Genomic DNA, 14,931 nt, shown 5'->3' on the forward strand with positions numbered 1-14,931 from the left:
TTAATATATTTAATATACAGATGATATTGCTGTTAAAAGCTCATACTGGAATTATTATATTTTTTTCTTCCTGGCATCATGTCCTAATAAAATGTTTAAAGTGGTTGTCAAACCACAGACTGGCACTTTAATATGAAAGAAACTGGTTTTAAATATACATGCATGCTAATGTGAATGCATCCCTTTCATAAAGAGTGAACAAGTTAAAAAGAACCGGGAAATTAATCTATAATTCGTTTCTCTGCCGCTCCTCCTCACAGACTGATAACTCTTATTCTGGCTGAGGTCCATCTGCCTCCACACAGAGGAGACACACAGTAGAGCCAATATAATATTTCCCCTATACAACATATGACATAAAACTTAATTTTCTGTTATTTAATGTTTTTTTTCACCTCACATTTTCATCACAACTGTCCTGCCTCTGTGTTTCAGGATGTTATATCTATGCTGAATTCACAATGGCTGGTCTACAAGGCAACTGTGTTTCTTTGGTCATCTTTAAATTGATTTAATCAGCAAATAACGGCTGAAATAAAACCAACTTTTGAAGCCAGTATATCAGGCACATTACTATTGAAGCTTATTCAACTATACAAGTCTGTACTTGACTGTTTAGAGGGTGTAACCTTGTTAAAGTGTTCAAAATACACGCATGAAATTACACTTTACAACTTCCAGCCTGTAATTACATTAATATATTTTATTAAATCCCTAAATAAAAATATACACATAGACAGTTAAGATTACGCTGATTCTTATGATGTGCTTTTCATGTGGATAACCAACATTTTACGCAGGAATTTTGCTGAATAATCCAGCTGGAGAAAACACAAACTTGATCAGGTTTGAGATGGAGAGAAGAGGCGCGCTGTGGGGGAGAGGCTGACTCTCCACGGTTCTCATCGGGGTGATAAAGGGTGAACCATGTCCAGAGGGTGAGCAGAGATATCACTCTGTCCTTCTCCCTCTCTGTGACTCTCAATCACTATTACAATGTCTTCTGCTGTGGCTGCTTTGCCCCTGGCGACTCCGGCCAAATCTCCCAAGAAGAGAGCCAAGTCTCAAGTAAAGAAGAAGACTGGTCCCACAGTGTCAGACCTGATCCTGAAGGCCGCGTCCGCATCCACAGAGCGCGGTGGCGTGTCTCTGGCAGCCCTGAAGAAGGCTCTGAAGGCCGGAGGATACGACGTGGTGAAGAACAAAGCCAGAATCCTCATCGCCATCAGACGCTTGGTGGCAAGCAAATCCCTGGTCCAAACCAAGGGCACCGGTGCGTCGGGCTCCTTCAAGCTGAACAAGAAGCCCCCCACACCAAAGAAGAAGAAGGTGGTGAAGAAGAAGGCAAAAAGGGCAAAGAAGGCCAGCCCCAAGAAAGCCGCCGGAGGTGCCACTCCAGCAGCCAAGAAGTCACCTAAGAAAAAGAGCAAGGCAAAGAGTCCGAAGAAAGCCAAGAGGCCCGCTGCAGCCAAGAAGCCCAAGAAGGCAAAGAGTCCTAAGAAGGTGAGACGTAGTGTCGCCAAGTCTACCAGGACCAGGGCTGCTGCCAAGAAGTGAAAACTCACTAAATGAACACTGAATGCGACCAAACGCCTTTCTGGAGGCGTTTAACTCGTGTGTGTGTGGACCAAAATTCAGCATTCATCCAAGAACTTGAGCTTGCTTTATAGTTTTTTCTATAATAAAAACACTGAACCTGCTGTTTTGACGCCCCTTTCTGCCGTGGTTTGTAAAGATTTGAATAGCAATTGTAGAAAATAATAAACATATTTTAATTTATTTACAGTGTGTCCTGTGTTTTTTTTTTTTATCTCAGTTTGAACAAAAATAACGTTCACAAACTGTATAGCCTAAAGCCTGTAACATTTGAAATATTCTCACTTCATGCAAGAACTCTCTGGGTAAAAAACACAATCTGTTGTTGACAATATGAAACTGAGAAAAAATCAAATTTCATTGAGCCTTTAGGTCAACTGTTGTCATGTGTTAATAACGTTTCAGTTCATTTTTACATTTATGACCTAGTGCGTTGTTAAGTTATAAAATAAGATAAGATATTTGATACGGATTTAGAAATGAATCCAATGTCTTTGATTTTAGGAATCCAAAGTACAAATATAATTACTGCAGCCAATAAAAGGTTATATAACATTTTTACATTTCCTGCTAGAAAAAATATATTACTACAGTAGATAGTGATAAGAAACCCTCTGTTCAAGGCTGGCGAAAAGTGATATTTGAGATGGTCCCTTTGGAATATCTTACAAATATTCTAAATGCCAAAGTAGATCAGTTCCACAATATCTGGCAGCCCTATCTGAATTATATTGGACCTGATCTCTCCTCCATTATCTCACAAGGAGTCTCCTGAACATGAACTCATATATCCTGGACTTCCCTGCACTATGGACTATTTCCTATGACCTCCTATATAAATTTTTTTATCTGAGTTGTACCAGTGTTTGTTGTTTTTTTGTTTTTTTATTGTGTTTGTGAAAATAAGAAAACCCAATAAACATATTAGTGAAAAAAAAAAAAATTACAAAATATCTTTATATCTTTTGCGAGTGTATTATATAGGAAGCAGTGACTGAGTGAACATGAGGGCTGATTTCGGACACGTGCTTGATTTATTGGATTCACAGTGACGCAGCAGAACGCGCGCAACGTTTTGAAGTGGCGCTTTTACGCACCTTTACGCACCGTTACGCACGGGGACCAATGCGTCCAGCCCTGTTTATTCACTGGTATTCACACACATTTCAAGTGTTTATTGTGTGGCGGACACAAACAGCTATTGTGGTCACAAGTTATCTTGAACAAAACGTGTTTATGCGTCTGCATCTTATATGAAAGCCAATTTGCGCCAATTTGAATGACACATTGATATCAGCAGAATCCTGTGGGTGAAACCAGGCTGGTCATAATAACACAGCAGCTGGCGACACTCACCCAGCTTCTTGCCAAACATCGCCACTGACAACATTGGGACTTGATGGGCGTGACGAGTCGGTTCGTCTTATCTCCAGCACTAAAACACACATTCCAGGGCGATAATTCTGACTGGCAGATGAATAAAGGCACACCATCCTCATCCAAGATTATGATGGAATTAATAATAATAATAATAATAACAAAAAAATGGATTTATATAGCGCCTTTCAGAAACCCAAGGATACACACAAAATCATACTAATAAATAACATAGAGGAGAAACTATAGCTAAGTAATTGAAAGAGTGATGTGTTGGAAGAGTCAGGTGAGATCATAGGCCTTGATGAACAGGTGGGGTTTGAGGTGTTTTTTGAAAGTGTCCAGGGTTGAAGCTTTTCTTATTTCAGGAGAGAAAGAGTTCCAGAGGGCAGGGGCCTATGCCGCAGATTAAATAGTGATTAGGATACTTCTAGGGAGTTTGGATGAGAATAAGTAGGCTGCAGGTGAACAGAGAGGTGGGATGTCAACTAGTAATGAGTCAAATATATAAAAAGTCATAAAAAGCATGACAAAAGCTGTGATCTATATTCATACACAACTAAAGGCATTTTTGATACTATATAAGATAAGATGAGATAAAATTAACCTTTATTAATCCCTGGAGGGAAATGCAGGTGTCAAAACAGCAACACCAGCAAACATCAGCAAACAGAGTGAAACACAGGAGAGGTAAAGGTATACAAAAATTATAAAAACAATAATAGAAATATAAAAGATCCAGAGTGAATGGGTGAACATAATGTGTACAGTTCGTCAATAAATAAATGTAGTATGTACAATACATAAATGTAATATGTACATATGTGCAGTCTATAAAGTGGTATATAAGATGTATAGTGTAAAGTAAGTGTAAAGCCAGTTGTAAAAGTCCAAGAGGGTTTCAGATAGTGCGTGTTTAAAGTTGTTAAAGTCCTCATAGTTCTCATATGGGGGTCAGTCTTGGTTGTGGAGCCTGATGGCTACCAGCATGAAGGACTGACCCAGGTGCTTTGTGTTGTGCCGAGGGGGGATGAGTCTGTGGCTGAAGGTGCTCCTCATCTTGACTAGCTCATCATGGATATGTTGAAGTACTGAGGTCTTGAACCTGTAAAGTGAAGGTATTATATACAGTAGCCTATGTGGTGACTCACACAGCTGTAGAGCTCATCATGGTTACTTGCTGCCACCTACTGGCCAGATCCAGTAATGATTATTTAGCTGGAGAGGAAAGAAACTGTTGGCCGAACAGCAAAGTTTCACCTCAGGTCATATATATGTTTTCAAGATAGTTAATAGAAAATGACAAATATTCATATAAACTAGCTAATATTTAGTTTGCCTATTAATTACACAAACGTATAAATATGCAATCAATTGGAAAAATGTAGCACTAACAAAGTTAAACCTGCAGTAGATAGAATATTTTTGGCATCATTGGGCAAAAATTCCATAACAACCTTTCAGCATATTGTAATTCAAGTGTTCTGAGAGAAAACTAAACTTCTCGTGGCTCTGTTTTCAGGTTTTTAGAATATCTAGACCGTGTCGGGAGAATTTGGCCAATCACAGGCAGCTGTCAATCACTTGTGAACTCCGATCAAAAGGTCAAACTAGGGAGCACTGATCAAATATGAATCAATATTCTGTTACTGTAATGCCTATTTCTCCCCTCAAATGTTTTCAGAATCATCTTGTAGTGTACTGTTTAGCTGTAAAATGAGAAAGTTTGCTCCGGTGGGCGGTGCTTGGTATTTCCTCAACAGCTCTCAACATGGCTGCCGGGCCACAAACTTTCTCATTTTACAGCTAAACAATACACAACAAGATATTTCTGAAAACATTTGAGGTGGGAAATAGGCATTACAGTAACAGAATATTGATTCATATTTGATCAGCGCTGCCTAGTTTGACCGTTTGATCGGATCAGATTACTAGTCTCATGCACTACTGTCAGGATATGGTGACTTTTTTTAAATCATATTTGCTCCATTTCTACCCACTGCAGCTGTAATAAACAAAGCAGAAACATAATAAATGAGTATGTAGTTTTAAAAAAACTAACTAACTAAAGAAAATGAACTAACTAATAAAACATGTAAATAAGTAGTGCATTTAAATTAATTTTTCTGTTTTTAAAAACAGGATTTCTTACATTTGAGTTGCACTGGTATTGTTTATTGGTATTTATGCATTTTTAGATCAGTAACTCCGTCGCTTGAAAGATAGAAAAATAGTCAAGAATCAGCTTTTCAATGAAGGTGCACTTGTTACTTTATAGAGAGTAGTTTTGAGTCCTGTGATCCTATCAGTCTTACATGTTTTTCAGAGGTGAGGTGTAGGATGGTGCAGTCAGATAAGTCACGTATTAACCCAAAAATAAACAATGAGAAAAAAAGGGGAAGTTCACCATAGGTGACATGGAACAAATAATTTTATGTTGTTTCTCATATTGCTCTAAATTTATACTGCATTTATTGCAATTCTGATTCTACGTTCGTCCCTACATGTATTGTTTTTACTTTTGTATTTGTTTTGGTTTGGCAACATTCAAGTCTAGGCTTGACTGCTGGGTGTAGATGTTGGGAGATGACTCAGAGGAAGAAATTCTGAGGACATTCCCAGTGACATACACTCATGTGACTGTTCAAACACCACCATTTCCCTTTACGTATATCTTGTTTTCTTAACTGCTTCCTGTTCCCTATAATAAGAGGAAGTCTGTGAATAATTTTACCTTCAAAGTGGAAATAAAAAACAATGTGAAACAGAGCATTTATCAACCAAAGCAGTGTCTGCTCCGTTAAAGCTTAAGTTTTGTTTCCTCCTTTTTCTCAACCATCCTTTCGTGTGCACGTCAGCTCTCTTTCACTCACTTACTCACTCACTCACTTGCTTTCAAAGGTAGCAGTTTGCGTGTTGGTTGGGGGAATAATGAGAGAGAAAGTTTAAAACTGAACCAATACATACTGTAGATGACAGGCAAGTGTATTCAAACTCTTCCGGTGTGTGCACTGCTCTATTGTACGTGGAATAACTCTTGTCGAATGTGTTTTTTTCTGACAAATAATGGCTAAGGTGTTTGTCCTCGGCTGTCTCTTGTTGGTTAACTGTAGATGATTAGCCAGGTTTTCATGACTTCCGCAAATTAACATCAAGTTACAGTTAATTTCATTACACTGTGCTTTTATCAAACCAATAATGCACTGACTGAGAAGTCACATCTTTAAATCACTTGAATGATTAACTTAAATTACAGTAGTTGCAGTATATAAAACACAGGTTAATGGCTCTTATTGTAGGTTTTATGATATTGCCTTTAAATATGTTTTTATTATACTGTGAAGTTATTTTATGTGATAGAAAATGAGTTTAGTCATAATTTAGGAAGAATATTCATGTTAAATCCCATTTTGGCCAGTTGAGTTCTTTTATTCTGTTAAAAAGTAGCCTGAAGTATAGTTTGGAGTAAAAAAAAATGCAGACTTTCAGATGAAAGTGAAACCTCATCCTCCCCCACCCTTAAACTGGATGTTCCTGTTTTGTCATATGATAAACTGCATAATAGGAGGAGGAACTTCAACTTTATAGTCAGTCGTCTTAGCCCTTCTTGACACAGTCATCATGAAGGCAGCAGTGGTGACCCTCCTGGCTCTCTCTCTCCTCCATGTCTGCTCCTCAGTCCCTATCAGCCGCCCCACCAACTGGCTCCGACAATGTCGCGCCTCCACCAACCTCTCCATCACAGCACTGGAGGTGCTGCCGGGCGGAGGCTGGGACAACCTCCGAAACATAGATACAGGTCGAGTCATGAACCTCAGCTACTTCCAGTGCCAGACCACCGAGGACGGGCTCTACCTCATCCCAGATGACGTGTTTGTCATCCCCCACAAGGAGACAGGTGTGGAGACCAACTCAGAGATAATCAGCTCCTGGCTGGAGCAGAAAAGCTCAACATCGCACTCCATAAATGCAGATGTATCCTTCTTCTCGATGCTGAACGGTAAATTTTCTACAGAGAACCAGAGGATGAAAACTCACCAGGTCAAAGACTCTTCAACTACGGCCAGAGTCCAAGTAAGTTTCTATTTTTCCTAGTAAAAAGCAAATATAGTTGTGGCAGCAATTGGGGATCATGAGCTAAAATAATCTCACAAATATTTTGTTATTATATAAAAAAAAGTACTACTCTACCATGGATTACTTATAGATTTGGATGAAAAAAAATGTTGAGTGCTCTTAATATTTTATGTTTATAGGACTATTTAACAGAGCCAGCATTAAACAACATTGCTGTAAATGTGGCGGTGTGAGCCAGAAGGCTATTTTTTCATCTGTAGTTCCTGGACAGATGTTACAGATGTCACCTTAAAAAGAAAATAAAGAAAAGAAATACAAACTTAAAAAGCTGAAATAAAAATAAACTATAACCTAATGATATTTAATCTTTTACTTCAAAGGTTCGTAACTTCATCTACACAGTTAAGGCGTTTCCAGACTTCACTCTGGACACACGCTTTGCTCAACAAGCCAAAGAGATAGCCGATGCAATTGAAAACAACCAAACAAGGAATGCGGAGTATCTCTCAGAGAGGATGGTGCTGGACTATGGAACCCATGTTATCACTAGCGTCGATGCTGGTGCCACTTTGGTGCAGGAAGACTATCTCCGTTCTTCATATGTGTCGGACAGTGTGTCAGAAAGTTCCTCTGTCAAAGCGCAGGCAGGCTTTAACTTTTTTGATAAACTCAAGTTTGACATAAGCAGTCAAAGTACACAACAGAGCTCATCACTTCAAACTTACCAGTCCAATATTCAGTACTCTCTTATCCAAAGCCATGGCGGCGGCATACCTTTCTATCCTGGCATCACTCTGCAGAAGTGGCAGGAAAGTACCAGAAACAACCTGGTTGCTATCGATCGGTCTGGGTTTCCCCTACACTACTTTATAAACATCAACACCATCCCTGACCTGCCACATCCTACAGTTGGCAAAGTGGCTGTTGCAGTGAGTCAGGCCATAGAGCGATACTACATGGTCAACACGCGGCCCGGATGCGTCAACGTCAACTCCCCGAACTTTAACTTCCAAGCCAACGTTGATGACTCATCCTGCGAGGGCGCTGCAACAAACCTAAGTTTTGGTGGCGTCTACCAACAGTGTACTCATCTTAGCTCAGATGCAGGTCCACTATGTGATGCCCTGGCACAGAAAAACCCTGAAACAGGGGACTTCTCCTGTCGTTCGCCTTACTTTGCTACTTTACTGAGATCAGAAGTGAGACAGCAGGGTTACACGTCCTACGATTGTCACGACCAACGCTATCGGTGTGGGATTTTTGGCCTTTCACATTGCCATCGTCAAATATGTCAGGACAACTACCACGTTCGCTCTGCTCGCATCGACACCTACTGGTGCTCTGTAAGAGGACAGGCCCCAGACAACTCAGGGTATCTGTTTGGAGGCTTATATAGCCCCTCTCTCCTGAACCCCCTCACCAACGCCAAAAGCTGCCCTCCAAACTTCATTCCAGTAAAGTTTCTCTCGGATGGCCAAGTGATCTGTGTGAGTAGAGACTATGAAGCTGGCAGCAGGTTCTCAGTACCATTCGGTGGCCTCTTCAGTTGTCAGTCAAACAACCCCTTGGCAAAGGATCAACGTCGCTGCCCTCCTAAATTCAGCCAGCACCTCGCCACAGTGAGCGACGGCTGTGAAATTCTTTACTGTGTCCAATCAGGTCTGTTCACAGGTGGGGATCTGCTTCCGGTCCATCTGCCACCTTTCACTAAACCTCCACTTGTCAGCATGCAAGCCACAAATACAGTGATGGTCATGACTGAAGGAGAGAAGAGCTGGGTCAGAGTGGGGCACACCAAGGCGTGGAAACTGGCAAATCCAGAGGAAATCAAGGCAATTGTACGGCAGCTTAACCCAGAATTAGGTCAGATGTCTAGTGGTGAAAAGGCAGGGGTCGCCTTCGGGGTGATGGGTTTGATGGTGCTGATCATAGTGGCAGTAGTCCTGTTGAAGAAAAGGAAGAGGCTGTCTGGGTTTAGGACAGCTAGAGGCTATGAGGAAATACGTAGTGAGGTTGACCGTGACGAAGGAGAGAGAGAGACACAGCAAGATGAGGCTTGAGAAAATCAAATAGTTTAGAGAACAGAGAAGTTAATCTGGCAGACAGATTTTTGTTTTTAACTTCCTTTTTAATTCTCACCTCAGAAATCACTGTGATGCTTACTTAAGCGGAAATGTTTCACATGTTTAAGGGCTCCTAGTTTGAATCAGTTATACTTTGCATTAATTATTGTTCCTTTGAAATGTCTATGAAACCAATCAGAAATGCACATTTCAACAACTACTATAGATAATAACTGTACGTTTTAACAATACATTTATTGGTAGACATTTTTTTCCTGATAACATGATGTGTACTTTAAGCCGTTGCTTAGAATAAGTATATTTTGTATTTTGCACATTAAAAACTTGATCATATTATGTTTGATCTAAGAAACGTGACTCCAGAGCAACCGGCCTTTGAAATCCCCAAATAGCACAAAGCAGAAGCGCTTTCCAAAGGCCACATTGAATCAATACTGTCCTCATGTGGCCAAAATGCATAATGTCAGGTAGTACATAATATATTTTTATACCCCATTTAAGAACCTGTATACCTCGTATGTCTTTACATTGTACCATTCACAAAACAGGTTGTTTGAAATTTTTAAAACATTTTTTTTTTTTTTACATATATCTGATTAAAATTTTGTGAAATGTTTTTTTCTAATATAAGAAGCGTTAGATTAAGAATCTACTATGTTTTGTATGTAACTTTTTGTCTCAGGCTAATAAATTGTCAAGATTTATAGATGTATGTAAATGAAACTCTTCTGCACTGCACTTAACTACTAATAAAAGTGGCATTAAACAATTTAATGGATCTATGTCTTCATGTTTATATTGTATTTATGCTCGGTATGCCTCTGTTCTGTTCATAAAAAATTTAAGAAATGCCCTAAATTCTCAACAAATACCTCGTCAGCAGTCATTTAAACAAAGTAATTGCTCTTGAAACAGATCGGAGTTATGAGTATGTATCTTTTGTAATCTTGCAAGTTCACGAAATGGCGTTATATCTTTGAGCTAAATCCAAACACATATTTACACCGCATAGTGTTGAGGTTAGTACAAAATGCAAAAGTACACTGTACGCATGCATAAGTCTGTAAACGTGGCACCGAAGCACATACTGGTTGTCTAAATAAAACAACGTTGAACTCTCTCTCTCTCTGCACAGAGAGGAACGTTTATCTTCCCTAACCTTACTGAGAAACCACCAACCTTCCACCCACATCCATAAATAGACAATGGCAAGCTGACATCATGGTGTTGGTGAGGTTATCAGTACACAGACAGGCTGCTCAGACATTATACACACACTCACACACACAGACACACATGTACTGTACACTCAACGTGCACGTACATACATATGCACAGAGCCATTTCCCGTAAAGAGTGCTCATACCAGTGTGCATCTTTTCTCTCGTGACTACAAGAATCTCCCTCCCCCCACACATGCACGTGCACACACACACATATACAGCTGTGAGGGATTCATAGAGCTGGGTCATGAACATGAAAACAAACCCACTCATGCTGAGGAAATTGTTATGGCCTGGGGAGAGAGAGAGAGAGAGAGAGAGAGAAAGAGAGCCAGCCCTGAAGCAGGGGAACTCCCTCCTTGGTCTTTTTCATAGGGCAGAGGACGGACAAAAGGGTGCACCCAGCAGGCTTTCAGCACAGCCAAAGCTCTCTCAACCATCATTTAATTTCCTGCAGGATCAAGACTTTAGTCAGTTTGCCGTTCATCTTTCACAGTGAGTGGCGCCATCGATGGGGTTCGTAAAAAGAGGGAGGCACGACAAATGTGTTTTTCTTGGCTGTTAAAATCTGGAGAGGAATTTCAGTGGGCAGAGAACGCTACAGTCTGACAACTCCTAAAAGGAGACGAGGACACAATCTGAAGGACGATAGATTGAATACAGTCCAAGGTAAGAGAGCATGTCCATTTTGTGGTGCATGTCTCTGTTATGCACGTTTTAGAGTTGACACAACATCTGTGGCAGGATTACTCCAGTTTATTAAGCAGAGAGGATTAGAAGCTCATCTGCATTTACTGTGTAACATATGTTTTAACTATAAGGAAAAAAATGCAACTGCCTACGATGGGCTTCATATCAGACACCCCACTTGTTTCATGTTAAAGGCAGTATTTCATAGCAAAAAAGTAATCATTAAAATATAGACTTTACTGACTCCGTGTGTTGTTACCTTTAGGCAACCATGCAACGGCGCAACGTTCTTCTGCTCACATTGGCTTTACTGGTCATGTTGGAGGTCTGCAGGGTCCGGGGCTGTCGGACTGGCTCAGGGTCAGAGTGTGAGAAAGCCCCTTTTGTCCCGGGCTACAACCTTGCAGGAGAGGGTTTTGATGTGGTGCGGATGCGTCGCACAGGGGCATACGTGATCAATGTCAAAGCTCATCTGGCTGACAACCACACCTGTACACTGTGTCCAAACCGCTTCCAAGACGGACAGGTGAAAACTATACAACTCAGCCTTCTCCTCTCACTCTTTTCCATGGTGTCTTCACTCAGTCTAAATTCCCGTCACTTAATTCCATCCAAACCACTTTTTCCCTTCTTTGCTCCTCTTGCGATGTGTTTTTTCCTCCCTCTGTATGCAAAGCTTCCTTTATTCTTCCTCCACCTGCATCCCACTCAACATCCTGCCATTTTTCTCCTCCTCAGATTCAGAAGCTCCCCGCTGCAGTGCTCGACTGGCGTCCCTTCAGCCGCTGCAGTAAGCAGCTTTCTAGTGCCCTCCACCACTCTGTGGACTCCCTGCTGCGCAGCTCCAACTCCCTGGTTAACAACAACTGGGGCCTGGGCTTGAGTTTAGATAATATTGGTAAGGTTGTGCTGGGAGGAAGCCGCTCAGACTTGGCAAAGTTTGCTCGTTCGCAGCACAGCGTGGACAAGGCCACTTTTGCCATCCATGAAATCAGTTGCACCTACTACAGGTAAAGAGAAGTGGAGCTTTGTAATTATATGTAATTTGCTGATTCATGTATTATTACTGGGATTATATTCAGCTCTAAAAATATATTCTTATGATGAGGCAAATGGCTTTGAATGAATTATTGTTCCATCTATATACATAGTATGGGTGTAAGAAAATATCAAGTATCGCTATATTATGTTTTGTGATACTGTAATGTATAGATTCTTAAAAACACTATGGATTTTTAATTAATAGTTTACATGCAAAGATTAACACAGTCAATACTTTATTTCAGACTCTTAATTGCGTAGGTGTGAATGTGAGAGTGAATAGTTGTCTGTGTCTATGTGTCAACCCTGTGATAATCAGGCGAACTGTCCAGGGTGTACATTGCCTTCGCCCAATGTCAGCTGGGATCGGCTCCATGGACTTGACTGTTTATCGTTTGTCACTTCAGAAAAGATTGTATTCTCATTGTGTTACGATTGAACTCCACATGCCTTTTGTTTTTCCAGCTACAGGCTGGCTGATCATCCCCAGCTGAGTGCAGAGTTCACAAAGCATCTGAAGAGACTCCCACAGAGTTTGGATACAAGCCAGAACAGAGCCCTATATAGACGGCTGATAGACACCTATGGAACACACTACATACACCAGGTCAGTGGTTAATAGTCTTCTTTTCCTGCCTTAGTACTTATGCTGCTGAATGTCTTTTTGATGTAGTTTTTTGCAAAGTGCAAATGATGCTGAAGACGATGACATGGGGAGGGATGATACACCTTTCAGCCTTCAATTCGTTGTTTGTGTCTCCTAGGTCCAGCTTGGTGGTAAGGTGAAGCGAATCACTGCCTTCAGGACCTGCCTGGCCACACTGAAGGGTTACTCTGAGTCCGACATCAAAAACTGCTTGAATTTTGAACTTCGGATGGCTCTCGGTTTCCTCCCTGGCAATGTATCCTTGTCCAACAAGTGCGACAACCTCCTAAAGGGTAACATGAGCATGGGTTTCTACCAAGGCTTCATGACCCACAAGATTGAGGTTATTGGAGGGGAGAGGTACTTCCCCGACATCCTCTATCATGAGGACCCATCTGAGGCGTACCAGAGCTGGATGAGTAGCCTCCACGACAACCCTGATGTGGTCTCTTACGCCATCTTCCCCCTGCATCATCTGGTGGAGGACTCACAGATCAGTGCTAATCTGAGGACCATCGTCACAGAGTATATTAAAGATAACCAGCTGCAGGAGGACCGGCCTGGTTTCAAGAACTGCTCCCCGACTTCCAACTTGGACCATAACTGCTGTCCTCTACGGGCTGGCAGAGGAACTCTCAGACTGGAGATCCGCAGAGCGGCAGGTCTGAGGGCGGACACCTTCACGAAAACAGACGCCTACGTGAAGATCTTCTACAATGGCATGTACGAGGAGACCGAGACTGTGATGGACAACAACGACCCAGTGTGGAACGCAACTTATGACTTTGGGTCGGTGGAACTGGGTCAGTTGTTGAGGTTTGAAGTCTGGGATAGAGATGTGCTTTACAACGACATAGCGGGTAGATGTGTTGTCTTCCCTGAGCGAGGAACTCACTCGCTAAGCTGTCAGCTGAACAAAGGAGTTCTCTATTTCACCTACACCATCAAATGTGACAGTCACTTGACAGGCTTCAGGTGTGGACGATACTCCCCCAACGCCGAGTAGATTATTAGATTACAAAATGTAGATTTAAGAATTTTCTTCATACATAATGTTAAACTTTGAAGGATATGATTTTTCAGCAAGAGCTAGTAAACTCATTTCTCATGCATTTTCACTGGAAATATCTGTCAATTTTGGATGCCAAACAATCGCCCCCATTTCTCACATACATGTTCAGTAGTTGTTGATCAGTTCATCGTTTTCTATGTAAATGTCTTGTAACATTTCAGTATTAACTAACCAAAGTCAAAGTCCTTGTGCATCCATTGTACATCCTAAAATAAAGTGATTTTGATGTAGGACATTTAGGCTACTGTTGTATGTCACCTTGAGTTATCGTTAAAGGTACAGTGTGTAGGATTTGGCGGCATCTAGTGGTGTGGTTGCAGATTGCAACCAACTGTGTATTGTGAGCCGCCGACTGTAAAACCATGGTAACGCCCACGCCTCGCTCAGAGGCCATTTTTAGCATAATAACACTATTTTAATAGCAACGGAAGTCAGACTGTGGCTGGCGGTACCACAGTTTTGCACTCTGCTGCTCACGTTACTGCAGTTTCACAAGCGTCTCGGAAAACTACAGTGGCCTTCAGGTAACGTAAAAATTTTATATTTGGTTTGTCCGTTCTGGGCTATTGTAGAAACATGACAAAGTAACAAGGCTGACTCCGTGAAGAGGACCCGCTCCTTATGTAGATATAAATGATGAATGAAATGAAACGTGAAAACATAGCTATGAATATTATATTCCATTTCTGCTAATAGATCCCCGAAATGTAACACACCGTTCCTTTAAATCTGATACAATGGCATTGAGTATGCATTGATAACCACGAAGGCTACACACAATCACCATTTCTACAAACTTACTCATGTATGTGCTATATACAGTAACAAAAGCATCACACTTAATAAAAAAACAAAACAATAAACATTTATGCTCCCGTTGCAAATCCATGGATCCTTTCAGAACAATTGGATTAAGTCCAATTAATTTTGTATCTTCCGGTATCTAGATCTTAATGTCATTAAACTGTATTAAAAAAAAGTACAGGTTTATATCTGTAGTTCTAAACAATTTACATTATTTAGACATCGTTTTTTAAATTAGCATGAAATTAAATTATGATTTTAGTAGGCTGCTGTTCAAAAATGAAACTCAACAGGGGCAATCTTCCTTCACATATTTCTTAC

General features: G+C 40.9%; 3 protein-coding genes across 3 annotated transcripts; all 3 read left to right on the forward strand.

The window, feature by feature from the left end:
- Positions 1-947: 947 nt before the first annotated feature.
- Positions 948-1,967, forward strand: LOC141769052 (protamine-like protein). The gene has a single exon (XM_074637694.1). It carries the CDS (start codon positions 997-999, stop codon positions 1,555-1,557), a length of 561 nt encoding a protein of 186 aa, XP_074493795.1. The 5' UTR covers positions 948-996; the 3' UTR covers positions 1,558-1,967.
- A 4,563-nt stretch (positions 1,968-6,530) lies between these two features.
- Positions 6,531-9,915, forward strand: mpeg1.1 (macrophage expressed 1, tandem duplicate 1). Its single transcript, XM_074637720.1, has 2 exons — positions 6,531-7,047; positions 7,431-9,915. Exons 1-2 carry the CDS (start codon positions 6,595-6,597, stop codon positions 9,108-9,110), a joined length of 2,133 nt encoding a protein of 710 aa, XP_074493821.1. The 5' UTR covers positions 6,531-6,594; the 3' UTR covers positions 9,111-9,915.
- Positions 9,916-10,703: 788 nt separating this feature from the next.
- prf1.5 (perforin 1.5) lies at positions 10,704-14,039 on the forward strand. The gene is made up of 5 exons (XM_074637721.1): positions 10,704-11,026; positions 11,313-11,573; positions 11,786-12,057; positions 12,554-12,695; positions 12,853-14,039. The coding sequence occupies exons 2-5, from the start codon at positions 11,319-11,321 to the stop codon at positions 13,738-13,740; spliced, it is 1,557 nt and encodes a 518-aa protein (XP_074493822.1). The 5' UTR covers positions 10,704-11,026; positions 11,313-11,318; the 3' UTR covers positions 13,741-14,039.
- Positions 14,040-14,931: the final 892 nt, after the last annotated feature.

The sequence above is a fragment of the Sebastes fasciatus genome, chromosome 6, assembly GCF_043250625.1.
Source record: "Sebastes fasciatus isolate fSebFas1 chromosome 6, fSebFas1.pri, whole genome shotgun sequence".
NCBI classification, from domain to species: domain Eukaryota; kingdom Metazoa; phylum Chordata; class Actinopteri; order Perciformes; family Sebastidae; genus Sebastes; species Sebastes fasciatus.

Bases quoted from the DNA above. Each gene is read 5' to 3' on its own strand.
- mpeg1.1 (XM_074637720.1), top strand. From the start codon at position 6,595: ATGAAGGCAGCAGTGGTGACCCTCCTGGCTCTCTCTCTCCTCCATGTC. The intron at 7,048-7,430 runs GTAAGTTTCTAT...TTTACTTCAAAG, and splicing joins CAACTACGGCCAGAGTCCAA to GTTCGTAACTTCATCTACAC.
- LOC141769052 (XM_074637694.1), top strand. From the start codon at position 997: ATGTCTTCTGCTGTGGCTGCTTTGCCCCTGGCGACTCCGGCCAAATCT.
- prf1.5 (XM_074637721.1), top strand. From the start codon at position 11,319: ATGCAACGGCGCAACGTTCTTCTGCTCACATTGGCTTTACTGGTCATG. The intron at 12,058-12,553 runs GTAAAGAGAAGT...TTGTTTTTCCAG, and splicing joins ATCAGTTGCACCTACTACAG to CTACAGGCTGGCTGATCATC. The intron at 12,696-12,852 runs GTCAGTGGTTAA...TGTGTCTCCTAG, and splicing joins GAACACACTACATACACCAG to GTCCAGCTTGGTGGTAAGGT.